Source organism: Silurus aristotelis (assembly GCF_946808225.1).
Source record: "Silurus aristotelis genome assembly, chromosome: 27".
Lineage (NCBI taxonomy): Eukaryota > Metazoa > Chordata > Actinopteri > Siluriformes > Siluridae > Silurus > Silurus aristotelis.
In genome coordinates, this window is record NC_139600.1 from 17550917 (window position 1) to 17565433 (window position 14517).

At 45.6% G+C, this 14517-nt stretch overlaps 1 protein-coding gene across 3 annotated transcripts in view; it reads left to right on the forward strand.

The window, feature by feature from the left end:
• sclt1 (sodium channel and clathrin linker 1) overlaps nucleotides 1-14517 on the forward strand; it is a 36721-nt gene that overhangs the window by 5742 nt on the left and 16462 nt on the right. For 2 of the 3 annotated variants that reach the window (XM_083533107.1, XM_083533109.1), the window contains 5 exons: nucleotides 512-577; nucleotides 998-1068; nucleotides 1200-1290; nucleotides 1390-1481; nucleotides 1753-1930. In XM_083533107.1, the coding sequence (XP_083389233.1) occupies nucleotides 512-577; nucleotides 998-1068; nucleotides 1200-1290; nucleotides 1390-1481; nucleotides 1753-1930 (498 nt within the window). The remainder of the gene's footprint in view (nucleotides 1-511; nucleotides 578-997; nucleotides 1069-1199; nucleotides 1291-1389; nucleotides 1482-1752; nucleotides 1931-14517) is intronic. The other variant, XM_083533108.1, reaches the window with a different exon arrangement.

Below are 14517 nucleotides of genomic sequence, written 5' to 3' on the forward strand. Positions count from 1 at the left end.
CTTAGAAATATTGCTAAAATTAGAAATATGATGTCGTTACAGGATGCAGAAAAACTAGTAGATGTTTTTGTAACATCTAGATTAGACTACTGTAACGCTTTACTGTCTGGGTGTTGGAGTACGTGCAGAAATAAGCTTCAGTTAGTTCAGAATGCAGCAGCAAGAAGTTCTTCTGTCTTATCTGAGTTGAGCAGAAGAAAGTTATCAAGCATCCACTGTCTAATGTCCTTTACACACTCCTCAACATTGTTAAGCTGATCTCTCTCATCTGGCTTTGCTGAAATATACAGCTGTGTGTCATCAGCATAGGAATGGAAGCGAATACCATGTTTATGAATAATTTCACCCAGAGGCAGCAGATAGAAAGAGAAAAGCATAATTATTGGCTTATTGATGTCATTTTCTGGAATTTTCAACACCGTCTAACTTCAACTCTACATGTCTTTATCTTCTTATACAAAAACTACAATTATGTGTTTATTTAATTAATTTATTATTGTTTATTTTTTAGAATCAGGTTGCACAGCTCCAACATCATGCCCAAAATCTTCAGGCAACGAACCAAAACCTGGAATTGGTGAGACTTCGGCTATTTTTATTCATAGTTTTAACTGTTACATTCGTCTTATTAATGTAATATTTATTATAGATGAATTACCGTTAGACTGACTCACACACTTTTACTGTGTAGTGTGTCTCTCTCTTACGCACACACACGCACACACACGCACACGCACAAACAATACTGTAAACCTACGAGGTAGCCTCCTGAATCAGTGAGATGAAGCTTATGTGTGTTGTGTAGTGAGGTGTCTCACACAGCTCCCATGAGTAATATTACACCACAGGTAAATATTTAATAAATGTGGGTGGAGTTTTGACCCTTTTCTTCTATTTTTCACACTTAACCCTAGACTTCTACAGACACTGATCATACACTCTTGTGCGTTCGTGTGTAATGAATAGCAGATGCTTATGTTTCTCGTTTCACGCACAGACGAATGAACAGCTTCTTAAGACTGTAACAGAACAGACGAGTGAACTGGAGGAGCTGCAGCATCAACTCAGGTCAGGTGGGGCTCAGGTCAGGTGGGGCTCAGGTGAGCTGTGTACTTGTGATTATTTAACATGATCTGGTGTGTGTGTGTGTGTGTGTGTGTGTGTGTGTGTGTGTGTGTGTGTGTGTGTGTGTGTTTCAGGCAGGTAAAGCTGGACCTCAGGACAGCTACAGCTAAAATAGATGAGATGACTAAGCTCTTGAAGAAGGTTCAGGACCAGATGCAGCACACGGTGTGTTTGTGGATGTGTGTATCCTGGTCAGTGATCAGGGAGGACTGATGGGTTCACATCATTGTGTGTGTGTGTGTGTGTGTGTGTGTGTGTGTGTAGGAGGAGGATGCAGCAGAGGCTCATGTGAGAGAGGAAGCATCTGACCGCAGGTTGTTGCAGCTACAAACAACACTGAGTCAGATAGAAGGAAGGCACGTGTACACACACACAGATACACATACAGACAAGTATTCACACGTACACACATACAAACGTGCACACACAGACACGTATATACATGTACACGCGCGCACACACAGGTGTGTGTGTATATGTATGTGTGTGTGTATATATATATATATATATATATAGATAGATAGATAGATACACACACACATGTATACACACACACGTATATACATACAGACACACACGTACACACTAAGTGCAGTACAGTAAGCCGTGTCGTCATGGTGATTTTAGGCTGAAGGTGGCGAGTCAGGAGGCGGAGTCAGTGAGGAGGAAGGAGGTGGTGTGGGAGAAGCAGGTCGGGGAGCTTCAGGGTTGCTGTGCTGCGTTACAGGACGAGAAGTTCCAGGCTTTCCAAAAACTTCGGGATTCACTGCAGCTGGCAGAGGAGTCGTCACTGCAGAGAGACCAGGTCTCTCTCTCTCTCTCTCTCTCTCTCTCTCTCTCTCACACACACACACACACACACACACACACACACACACACACACACACACACACACACACTGAGTTTCTACATCTTCACAGTATAGCGAGAACATGATATTCATCAAAGTATCTCTCACTGCAGCAACAAAAATCCTGGAGGTGGAGTCAGACCTGATTTAGCTCCTCCCCCTTGGATTAAAGACAAAGTTAGATCAGTTAGAGGCGAAGTAAATAAATTAGATTACTGAATCTTATAAGTACTAAGATGACGCCACTGCACAAGGCCTGCTGTCTAAACCGCTGTTTGGGTTGCTGCCTCTTATACTTCTTTTCTAGTTAACCAGTAGACTCTGTACTAACGTATGATCGGCTTACCCTGTTAAATATTCGCTCTATCATAGAGTATTTTCCAATCGGCTTTCACACATACGAGTCAAAGGACTGTTCAGGGACGTGCTAGTCACCTCCTGCGTCTCCTCCCAGTTGAACTAAGTAGGAAACGACATCGTCGCCGGGGAAAGCGAGCTGGAGTTTTGTTATGATTAGAATGTTACCTGAGATCGTCCTCATCGCTCTGCCCCAGACCACAGTCTCCAGGTGGACTGACACGGTGGGAGAAATTCATTCACCCCGATTCCTAGACTGGAGTTATCGCTGGCTTTAGCCGCTGCCGTGCGACTCGGACGCGCTACTCTCGCGCTGTGGGCTGCCGTGAGCCGCTTCGGTCCCCGGAGCGAGCCATACCCTGAAACTCAGTTACCAACACTACAAGCAAGATGACTTATTAATGGCAGATCAACTGGAAATAAACCCTTTATATTAAAGGATTTCATCTCTCGTGAACGTGACTTTCTCTTACTCTCTGAGACCTGGATTAAGCCGGGGGATAACAGTGCCTTCTCTGAGCTTCTGCCTCCAAACTACATGCTTCTCAATGCTCCATGAACTACAGGATGTGCTGGAGGTCTGGCTAGAATTCATAAAAATATCACAAACTGCAGATCGATAACTTTTGATAAATATGCAGGTTTTGGGCTGTTAGTTTCTGTTATTAATGTTTCTTGGTCTGTGCTTCTTGCTCTTGTTTACCAGCCGCCTAAATACTGCTCTGATTTTAATCGGGAGTTTGCTGATTTTCTGTCTACAAAATCGCACTAGTGAGACAGGGCTTATAGGACTGAGATCTCCGAGGCGCCATTGTGCTCAGATGTTTTTGAATATCTCGATCCTGTTTCTCTCTCCACTCGTTCAGGCATTGTTTCTTCCTTAAGGCCAACGTCATCTCCTCTAGATGTAATACCGACCAGACTATGAAAAGAGGTTTTCAGTTGCATGAGCCCCTGCCTTGTATCCTTTTTTAATGATTGTCCTTAGGTTGGGGTATGTGCCAGATATTTTTATACACTCTGTCGTCACTCCACTCATAAAAAAAAAAAAAAAAAACAACAACATCTTGACCCTTCTGTTCTAGCGCATTTTAGACCATTTTACACTTACCCTTCCTCTCTAAAATACTAGAGAAACTTTTTTTTTTTTTTTACACAATTTCATCAATTGCAACCATTTTTAAATGAAAATTCAAATCTGGTTTCAGAACATGTCATAGCACTGAGTCTGCCCTATTAAAGAGTCACAATGGTCTAATGCTCACAAGAGATAGTGGCTGCCCAGTTGTGTTGATCCTTTTGGATGTTACCGCTGTGGAATTTTTTGATAAAGCATCAATACAACCAAGTCTATACTTAGAAAATAATTATCAGGTAAATTGTTTTAGTATCATTTAATGGACTTAGTATATATTAGCTTTAATAAACCTGCCTAACAGGTTGACCTTAGACCAATGTAACCAAAGCCTATTGCTTGCTTATAAAGAAACCACAACAGAGACCATTTAGAAAAAGACCACCATGTTTATTAAGGACGACACTCCCAGTGGGAACACTTAGGGAAAAGATGACAAGGACGACAAACCAGCCAGGGACTGTTAAGAGACAGACTATGGTGGGGCTCAGAAGACAGGGACCCACAGGGGTCAGGCCCAAAGCCAGACTCAGGCTCAGACTCAACCATGATGACACTGTCAGGAGACGCCCAAGGAGTAGGAGGAGAAGAGGGCCCATGAGGAGGATTGCAGGGAGAAGTAGGGGAATAGGAAGGAGAAGCACCTTGACGAAGATCAGGCGAACTAGGCCCTGAGTCAGGCCCAGAATCAGGTGCACTGTCAGTGTCAGAAGAGAGGGGAGCCCCAGAAGGAGGACTGACAGGCAGAATCAACACAGGGTCAGTCTGAGTGCCCACATCAACGGAAGAAGGAGAGGTGTGGGCAGTAGGGGAAGAAGTAGGACGATCAGGACCATCACAAGGGTCGACCAAATAGTTGTCCAAGTCATCAAGCAAACGGGAGATCTGAAAATGGCGATAGGGAGAAATGGGAGAAGTGCAAACCCTAGAGTAAGGGAGAGATCTCTTGCGTCTAGTGGTCTTGTAACGAGCTAGAAAAACTCACAGAAAGAAGAGAACAAGACCAAGGTCAATGAATAGCATGGTGGCAACTAAATAGGAAGAACCAGTCTAGTACACTAGGTACTGAACTAGTGCACAGCCAAGCTTAAGAAAAATATCTAACACACAGCCATATAATCAACTATAACCATAGCATTAGCAGGAAAAGGTACATAAGAGCATTAAAATGAAGGTCTAAGGAGAAATATATAATCATAGAATAAGGTAAAATAAGAGAAGAAACTTACGCATAATCAAGAAGAAGAAAATAAGAAAATATCCAAAGGAACTGAAGGCTAGTCCAAAATAGTGTTGCTCAAACAAGCGTTAAGACAAGAATGAGGAAGATAGGACAAGTTTTAAAAAATAAAACCCCAAGAAGGCCCGAAAATAAGGGGATATAGGTAAGAGGGATCACGTGGAGGAAATGACGAAGGGAAGAGGAAGAACCAGGAGGGAACGAAAATAATGGGAATTAGGATTCACCACGTGATGCATAATAATGAGTAGGAAGGGCCCAAAAATTGGGTAGGTCAGAAATAATGGGATTTCGAGTAGAACCATGCAAATTAAGGTAGGAGGCGCCTAGAGGCGCCTGCACATAAATAAGAGACACTCTCAGCAGAGGGTGTGTGTGTGGTAGTCGAGTGTAGCCTCTTGTTGAGCAGTAGGATTACCTTCAAGACCGGTCTGAAGACTTTCTTTTCGGGGTTTTATTTGGTACTTTCATCTTTTGGTGAGCTCTGATTTTTGGAAACTACCTAGAGGTTCAGGGTGGAAATCACCTTAGGTGATTTACCCCTTAGGTTTTGGGGACTTTCCTTTTGAAGCGCTTGCAAGCATCTATTATTCTGAAAAGGAGTTTTTCTACTGGATTATATCTGTTTTGGTGATTGATCTTCTCTGCAGAGAAAAGAAATAAACTTGTATTTTGCTGTCCTTCTCATCCAAGTCTCTGGGCCTTTTATTGGGAGTTCTGACCGAGTTAGTGTCAATTAAGAACCAAAGAGGTAAACTTGGAGCACTCCTGAGGTGTTTGGTCTCAGAGGGGATTCTGAGATCCGACATTTTATTGGTGCCGAAACCCGGGAGCTTCTCCAAGGGATCGAACCAGGTAGCCTGAAAGCCTGATCCAGGGACCACTTACCCAGCAGTCTACAGAAGCCGGCCTAAAAACAGATCAAGGTAAGCAGACACCTTTTTGAAATATAAAGTCTGTGTAATTTGACATATCTGTGGCCTGCTGTGGTGGGGTGGCCCCGGAGAAGGGTGAACGGCACCTGACCCAAAGCCAAGAACCCAGGCAAAAAGAGAGGCTTGGATTGTGGAAAACAGCGAAAAATTAGCTAAGTAAGTGAAGAGATAAAGATTACTGGCGGTGAATCAGCCAGGGCTGACGGGATAGTCAGGCACTGTGGTATAGCAGTGGGATAAAAAGATACTAGCGGTGAAACAGCTAGGGCTGACGGTATAGTCAGGTGGTTTGAATTACTGGCGGTGAAACAGCCAGGGGCTGCACGGAAGCAGTGGTTGGGGGGCCCCCGGTGTTTAATGCAAATGTGTGTATGAATGATATGCGATTAAGCTTAAATGTGTTATTGATATTACTGTGATATTGAAATGCAAATGTGTTGTTGATGTGTTGATGAATAACTAAATGCTGTGTGTTTGATATAAATGATAGTTGAATAAATTGAAGAAGAGTGTAATAATAGGATAAGGGATTAGGGTGTTGGGCCACCAAGAGTAAGGAGCAGAATATAACAGAGAGTGGATGAGTGTGCTAGAGATAGAAACGAAAGGAATCAGGACACATTTCTTCGACGAGCGAACGTACCTAGATATAAACGGAGTAGAGAAGTGGCAGACTGAAAAGGAAATAGCAGACAAATTGTGGGAACTGACAACATTCGATAAATTACAGGCGCTAAAAAGGATATTCCCAGAAGACAATTGGGAGAGGGTGATTAGAGAACTTTGGCGACCCAGAGTATTGAGTCCCGTAATACGCACGTTGTTAGAAACACCTAAACCAGGACAGGCAGTAATACCGTTAGCAGAATTAGTACAAGACCCGTGGGACGAAGACAGCGAACCAATTGTAGAAGTATTTGCGGCAGGGCCAGAACAATATAATTATTGCTCAGGACTGACAGCAACCGTAACCGTTGAACCGCGAGTGGTGCAGTGGGAGAGGGGAGCGGCAACCTCAATCCTAGTAGATAAACTAAATTCATTGGGGGGATTAACTAGGAAGAACCCATACAGAAGCGGGGTAACAATAAAAAGAATACACGCAAAACTAAATTGGGTAGAATCAAATAGAAACCCAGGACCCAGATCAGACGCAGCAAGGGCAAGGCAAGGGTGCATGATGGAAAAGAAACAATGCACACCACTGGTAACCCCAGTATGGATTATAATAAATCAGCACAAGGATGCAGGAAAAGAGATAGAAAAGTACATGAAGAAGTGGCATGAGCAAACAAAAGGGAGCGTGCAGTGGCCTGAGGAAGGGTCGTTTAATGAAGAAAAATGCAAAAAACTGAAGGATTGGATAGAATACAGGGGAGAAGGAAAAAAGGAAAAATTGGATAAAATGAAGAGAAAGTGGGAAATAGTTAATTGGTTTTAGGAAGAAGGAATGAGAAGAAGAATGAAAAATGCAGCAGAAGGAAAAGAAAAGAAAATACCACGATGCAACTGCCGAAATGATTGCTGTTGTGAAAACGGCGAGGCATCGGGAGAAAGAAAGAAGGAAAGGGAGAGTGAAGGGACTGCCCCACCATGGGAGAAATGTGAGGAGCAGCTGAAGCCACCCCCTTACAACGAGAAACCGCCTGGATATACAACAGGGCTGTATCCACTGCTACCGCAGGAACTTGGAGACCCGAAACGAGTCACCATAGAACTAACAGGTGGCATGGTGGAAGGACTTGTCAGAACAAGGTACAACGTTGACAACAAGCCAGAGATGGCTGAAGATGAGAGGGTCCATTCAAGAGGGAGAGAGAGCAATAACCGGAGTGAAAAAGACCTAGAGGAACAAGAGGACATGCTGGAGAGAGAACGACCCCGAAACAAGGAGGACGAGCTGACGGAAGGGCATGTTTCGGACCCTGGAACGTGCCAAAGTGATACAGAAAAAGTGGCCGGATGGCAAAACTACGGTCTCGGATGCAGGAATAAACAAATCAAGTACAGCACCCCATATTCAGGCAGACAAAGAGAGCAGGAACAGTGGGACACACAGGAAGAACAGGAAGAAAGCTGGAGAAGTGTGACACCAAAAGAACTAGCAGATGCCTGTAAGGAAGAACGAGGAAAGAGAAGAAGGTCATCAGAATCAGTGAACCTAGGAACCCCCATGCACTTTGGTAGCGAGGGATCCCTGGTAAGCAAAAGGCCAGCAAAAGAGAAAGACCCAAGAGAAGATCAACAGAGCTGGGAAGAAGGAAAAATGGAATATGATGACCTGGACTGGGACCCCGTGGGGGTACAGTTAAAGCGGCCGGAAGACAAGAAAAGAAAGCAAGGACTGGGAGAAATAGTACATCTGGAAGGAGAAATGCGACTAGTCCCAGCGAAAACTATGGAGAAAGGAAAAGTGGGAACACAACAACTCCTGGAGCTAAGCCATAGCATGCTAAAAAATTTGGATGAAATGAACCAAAGTATGTCCAAAATGAGAATGGAACAGAAGGTCGCAGTGAACAGAGAACACCAAACAAGAGAAGCACAGGCAGAAGCCATGTATCACTTAAACAGACGGGTGGAACAAGTGAAGACTGAACAAGGAGCAGCAAAGGGTCACGAGAGCCAGGCCAAATCCAAAACAACTGCAAGATTGCCTAAACCCTTCATAATATCAACATCCCGCATAAGCACTCGCTCCATGACCAGGCAGAAGCAAAGAGGAAAAAAGAAGGAAGAATATCCTACAAACCAAGGTCGCGTCGACGAAGATACGAGCAGCAGTGGGGAAGAAACACCAAGATCCGAGGACGAGGAAATGGATGGAGAAGAGGAAGCCAGCGAACTACCTCACACAAAAATGCTCCCCCTGCTGGTCAAAGACAAGAAAGTGACGTACATACCATGGACATTTATGGATCTGACGGGCCTGATAAGCCGCCTTCCGAACATATGGGAAGGAGCCCAAAAGTGGATCACCAAGCTGGAAGAACAAACAATGGGCCAATGCTTGGCTGTGGGAGATATGAAAGCTATCCTGTCTCAAATACTAGGAAAAGCAAAAATGACGGAGATCTTGGTCCAAGCCCATATCTCCAAGACAGCAGATGATCCAAGCTATGACCATGTCCAACTGGGAAAAGTGAGACAACAATTGTGGGATGCCCTGAGGGCACTATATCCAACAAAAGCAGACCCAGGAAGGGTGGAAAAGATGAAACTGCAAGACGACGAAAGACCAGCCCAGTTCATCCTGAACCTACAAAATGCCTGGAGAGAGGAAATGGGGTCAAGATGGGATGAAACGGAGACCAACCGGGCTCTGTTCAGAATGATGCTAAAAAGAGCCCTCCCGGAAGAAGTACAGAAGAAACTGGAAGCAGTGGTAGGGCTGAACACCATACCCTGGTCAACCTTTGAAGCCAATGTAATTCACTACGTGGAGCTAGAAAGAAAAAGAGAAAAGGAGGAAAGAAAAGCAGCTGAGAACCTGGTAATGCAACTCCACAAGGCACAGTTGGGGGAATTGGCAAGGACTAAACAGAAGGGTCAGGAAGAAAAGAAAAAAGATGACAAACCAGTGACCCAAGCAGCCATGATGGTACCGGCGACAGTGCAGCCGATGATGCAAGTACCTCATCAACCAGCGGTGCCGATAGCGCCCCAACCTGTCATAATGCCACAGCCACAGCCACAAATAATGTATCAACCCCCAGCGCCAATGATAGCGCCGGGGAACTACCAAATGGTCCCTCAGTATCAAATGGGACCCCAATACCCCCAACAAAGAAATTGGGGAAACCCCAGAGGAAGAGGAAGAGGAGGACCACCAAGACCCATGTCCAGAAGCCAGTGGGGCCAAGGAGGACAACCAGGAGCCTGTTGGAACTGCAACAATACAGGTCACCTGAAACGAGATTGCCCCTACCAGCAGAATATGGGACAAGCAGGCCCACCTGGAGGAATGGGAAGAAACCCCCAAGGACCAAACAATTGGGGAGGACAATGGATGGGACCAGCCCATAACCAAGGCCCTGTCCCACCTGGAGGCAGCCCTATGGGGCCAGCCCCAGGAAACCAATGAAGATGCCCAGAGAAGCCAACAGGGGAGTTGGTGCAGTGTGCCACCTCACTGCATCCAGTTCAAGAGCCAACAATGATGGTGGTAATTGGAGACAACATAAAAGCGCCATTTCTGGTAGACACTGGGGCAACATATTCATCGATAGGAAAAGAAGGCTCGAAACTCCCCCTTACCCGTAAGGCAATAAAAACAGTAGGCATCTCGGGAAAAACACAGACCTTACGGTTCACCGAACCCCAGTGGATAACAATCGCCGGAATAAGCATCCAAACACCTCTACTCTTCTCACCAGCCACACCAGTAAACCTATTAGGCAGAGACGCGTTATGTAAATTAGGAGCCAAAATACATTGTGGGCCCACCGGTGTATGGATCACACTACCAGATGCAATCACATCCCAGTATCCAGTATTATGGAGAGAACGAGAAGAAGACTGTCCAAACTTAGACAAAGTCTATTGGCTAGAGATCTGGGAGAAAGAAAGATCAAATCTCTGGAAAATATTCAGTGAATGGAAACCATGGCTCCAACTCATGAGACCAGATTGTCGCGATGCTAGAGACCCATTACATTGCACAATAAAGTATGATGAGGGGGAACAAGATGAAGAATACAACAAATTGTGGGACCAAACTCAAGAAGGAAGAAGGTGTGGACTAAAAACCAAGTCCATCATTATAGGGCCGGAAGGAATAGCCGCTGAAGTAGAACTAGCGGAAGAAGTAAAAGAATGGTACCAAGTAGACCAGGCAGCACCTCACATCACTCTAATGATCGGGCAGAATTTTGAATCCAAAGATTTAGGGCCAATGGTTAGACAAGCACGAAAAGAACAGGAATGGTGTCAGACACATAACACAAATGTAACAATAACTAAAGACAGGAAGTATTTGAGGATCAAAGGGGACGGGACAGAACAAGTAGTGGCAACTCAAGTACTGGTTAGCCCTAAAAATAAAAGTGAGGGAAAAGAAAAAGCGGAAACACAAATGACCCTAGTGTCGGCAGAACAGGAACTAACAGAACAAGAGAAAGAAAACGCCTTAAAGATGATCCCGGAACAACTGTGGACAAAGCACGCCACAGATGTAGGTCTAGTCAAGTCATCAGGACAAGTCAAAATTCAGGTTAAACCCGAAGCTACCTTACCTTACCAGAGACAGTATCCTATATCAAAGCAGGCTGTAGAAGGGATAGGGCCAACGATACAAGGCTTAGTGGAAGCAGGGGTATTGATCCCAACTCAAAGTCACTGCAACACTCCCATCTTTCCAGTAAGAAAACCAAATTCAGACAAATGGAGGTTAGTGCATGATCTGAGACCAGTAAACCAAATTGTAATCGCAGAAACTCCAGTGGTCCCAGATCCTCACACATTGTTGTCAAACATTCCAGAGAGTACCCAATGGTACACAGTGATAGACCTATGCTCTGCATTCTTTAGTATCCCTCTGCACCCAGACTCACGCCATTTGTTTGCGTTTACCTATGGGGGCCAACAGTACACGTATACACGGTTACCACAAGGGTACTGTGAAAGTCCATCAATCTTTAATCAGGTGTTAGCGCGTGACCTCCAAAACTTGCAAATTTCAAGCCGTCTCCTGCAATACGTAGACGATCTACTCATCTGTTCGGAAACGAAAGAACAGTGTTTAGAAGACTCACTGACAGTGCTAAAAGCCTTAGCGAAAAATGGACACAAGGTCAGTAAAGAGAAATTGCAATTCTGCAGCAAAAAGGTAGAATATCTGGGAAGGGTACTAGAAGGCACGACACGAAAGATTTCGCCCGCACACCTAGAGGCGATAAGAAATGCACCACGACCGGAAAACGTGCGTCAAATGCTGTCATTCCTGGGTATGGCAGGGTTTAGCAGACCATGGATATGTGACTTTGCGCTCAAAGCACAGCCACTAAGAGACATGATAAAGGCAGCAGGCCAGAATAAACCCAGTGCAACACTAGAATGGACATCAGACGGTGAGGCAGCGTTTGAATTAATAAAGAGCACAATGGCTTCGGCTCCAGCCTTAGCATGTCCAAATTACAGCAAGCCATTCCATCTGTACGTGTCTGAACGACAGGGATTTGCGTCGGCCGTACTAATGCAGCACCAGGAAGGAATGGGGAACCAACCCATCGCCTATTTCAGCACCGCGCTAGACACAGTAGAAAAAGGCATGCCCCCATGCTACAGGGCTATAAGCGCAGCGGCGTTCGCCTACCAAAAAGCCTCATCCATCACAATGGGGCATCCAGTAACCCTGTACACATCACACGCACTGTTTTCGCTCCTAACAAGTCAGAAATTCGTGATAACTAATGCAAGGAGAACAGGGTATGATGTGATTTTGTCATCACCAGAATTGACAATAGAACGCTGCAAAACAGTAAACCCAGCAGAAAGGATGGTGTTGCCCAACGATGGCACACCACACTGCTGTAGAGAAGAGTCAGAGAAATTTCTAAAGGCACGAGCAGATTTAGAACCAGAACCGCTGGAAGAATCACAGCGGATATTTTTTGTAGACGGCTCCTGTTACCGGACAGTGGAAGGGAACAAAGCAGGATATGCAGTGATAGAGTATGACCCCAAGACACAGGACCACAGAACAATAGCACAAGCCCAGGTCCCACAGCCATGTTCAGCACAACTGGCAGAAATCAAGGCACTAACTGCAGCTTGCAAACTAGCTGCCGGGAAAACATGCACAGTGTACACAGACTCTGCATATGCCTATGGGGTATGTCACGTGTTCGGACCAATTTGGGCACAGAGAGGGTTCCAACGTGCAGATGGGTCTACAATTACTCATGGGCCGGCCATAACAGATTTGTTGCATGCTATACAATTGCCACAGAAACTAGCAATAGTAAAGTGTAGAGCCCACAAAACAGATGGAACAATGGTGACCAAAGGTAACACAGCGGCAGATGAAGCAGCGAAGAGAGCAGCAGTAGGCGAACAGAGTGTAATGGCAGTATTGATACCTGGAGAACCAGAAGAGAGATCAGAAAATCTAACACTTGAAGAGATAGTTCAAGGACAGGAGGCAGCAAGCCCAGAGGAGAAAGAGTGTTGGAAAAAGAGAGGGGCATGGCAGGCAGAAGACGAAAAGATATGGAGAAGTGCAGATGGCATATGGGTGGCACCAAGAGCGCTACTACCCATGCTGATCAGGGAGGTACACGGGCCAGACCACTGTAACAGAAAAGTGATCATTGACACAATCAGGCAAGAATGGTGGTCGCCCTATTTGGCAAGCATGGTAGACCATGCATTAAGACAGTGTGAAGTATGTGCAAGAAACAACGTTAGAAAGAACTTCACAGCCCCCATCAGTCACATTCCAGTCCCGATGGGACCATTTCGACACTTGGTAATGGACTTTGTGGATATGCAGGACAGGGTATCAGGGAAAAGGTACATCCTGGTGGTAGTGGACAGATTCAGTCGATGGGTGGAAGCGATAGCAACAGCTGACAATACTGCTAAAACAGTCGCGAAATTTCTGTGCAGGGAAGTGATCCCTAGATTTGGAATCCCTGATCAGATTCAGTCAGACAATGGACCACATTTTACCAATCAGATAATGAAGGAGGTACTGAGAGCATTGTGTGTAAAACAAAAACTAGGATGCGTGTACCATCCCCAATCCCAGGGAATGGTGGAAAGGGCAAATGGCACTATCAAGGCAAAAGTGGCAAAGATATGTGCAAGCACCAAGTTAAATTGGGTACAGGCATTACCATTGGCATTGATGAAAATGAGGGCGCAGACAAACCGGACCTTACACCTGTCACCTCATGAGATAGTGACAGGACGGCCAATGCCAATGTCGTTCACAAGAGGACCCTATAAAGGTCCAGGATTGGAGCAATTGGAAAAAGAGATGTCTAGCTATGTGAAGCACCTAACCGAAATCCATAGAACTGTATACCCACAAGTGTGCGCGGCCACACAGGCAAGTGAGGGTCCGACAGACAAAGAGGCAAAGAAGCTCGCGAGAGTTGAGCCTGGGGACTTTGTCTACATTAAGGTGTTTAAAAAGAAACATTGGAAGACACCAAGGCGGGAAGGCCCGTTCAAAGTGGTGTTGGCAACCCCTACCGCAGTAAAAGTTGAAGGTAAGCAACACTGGTATCATTTGAATCATTGTTGCAGGGCTCACGTGGAAGGACAGAAACCCACAACCAGTGCACAAGACAAGCCCTCGGACGACGACGACTCGGACGACGAAGACGGCCCGAGCACCTCGCAAGGACCAGCAAAACATACCCGCGCACAAGAGAAGAGGAAAGCAGAGAAACTAGCCAAAAAACAGGCAACACCAGAATCACAGGCTGAAGACTCCCCGGCCGCCCCGCAGCCGACGCGTCCGTTATCTCCAACTCCACAACTCACACCAGCAGACGCACAGGACGACAGTGCAGCCATCACAAACGTCCCTGCAGATATCCAACCAGAGGCACCAGACGTATACCTCCCACTCCCGTTTTCCCCGTCTGACTTTTTACCATTAGACCTCCCAGATCCATCACAATATACAGGAGAACCATCAAACGACCCAGTCACGCCCACGCTTTCCCCCTTTGCTATAGTTGACCCACCACCGCTGTACGACACCCTAAACCCCGCCGACATAGCCTGGGAACACCAGTATGACTAAGATACAGGCTGGAATGTTAGGTCCCAAACACAGACAATACCTTAGACGATATAGACCTAAAGAATCAAAACATGTAATTGTCCTCATGGTAATTGTGACACTGTTCTTGTATATCA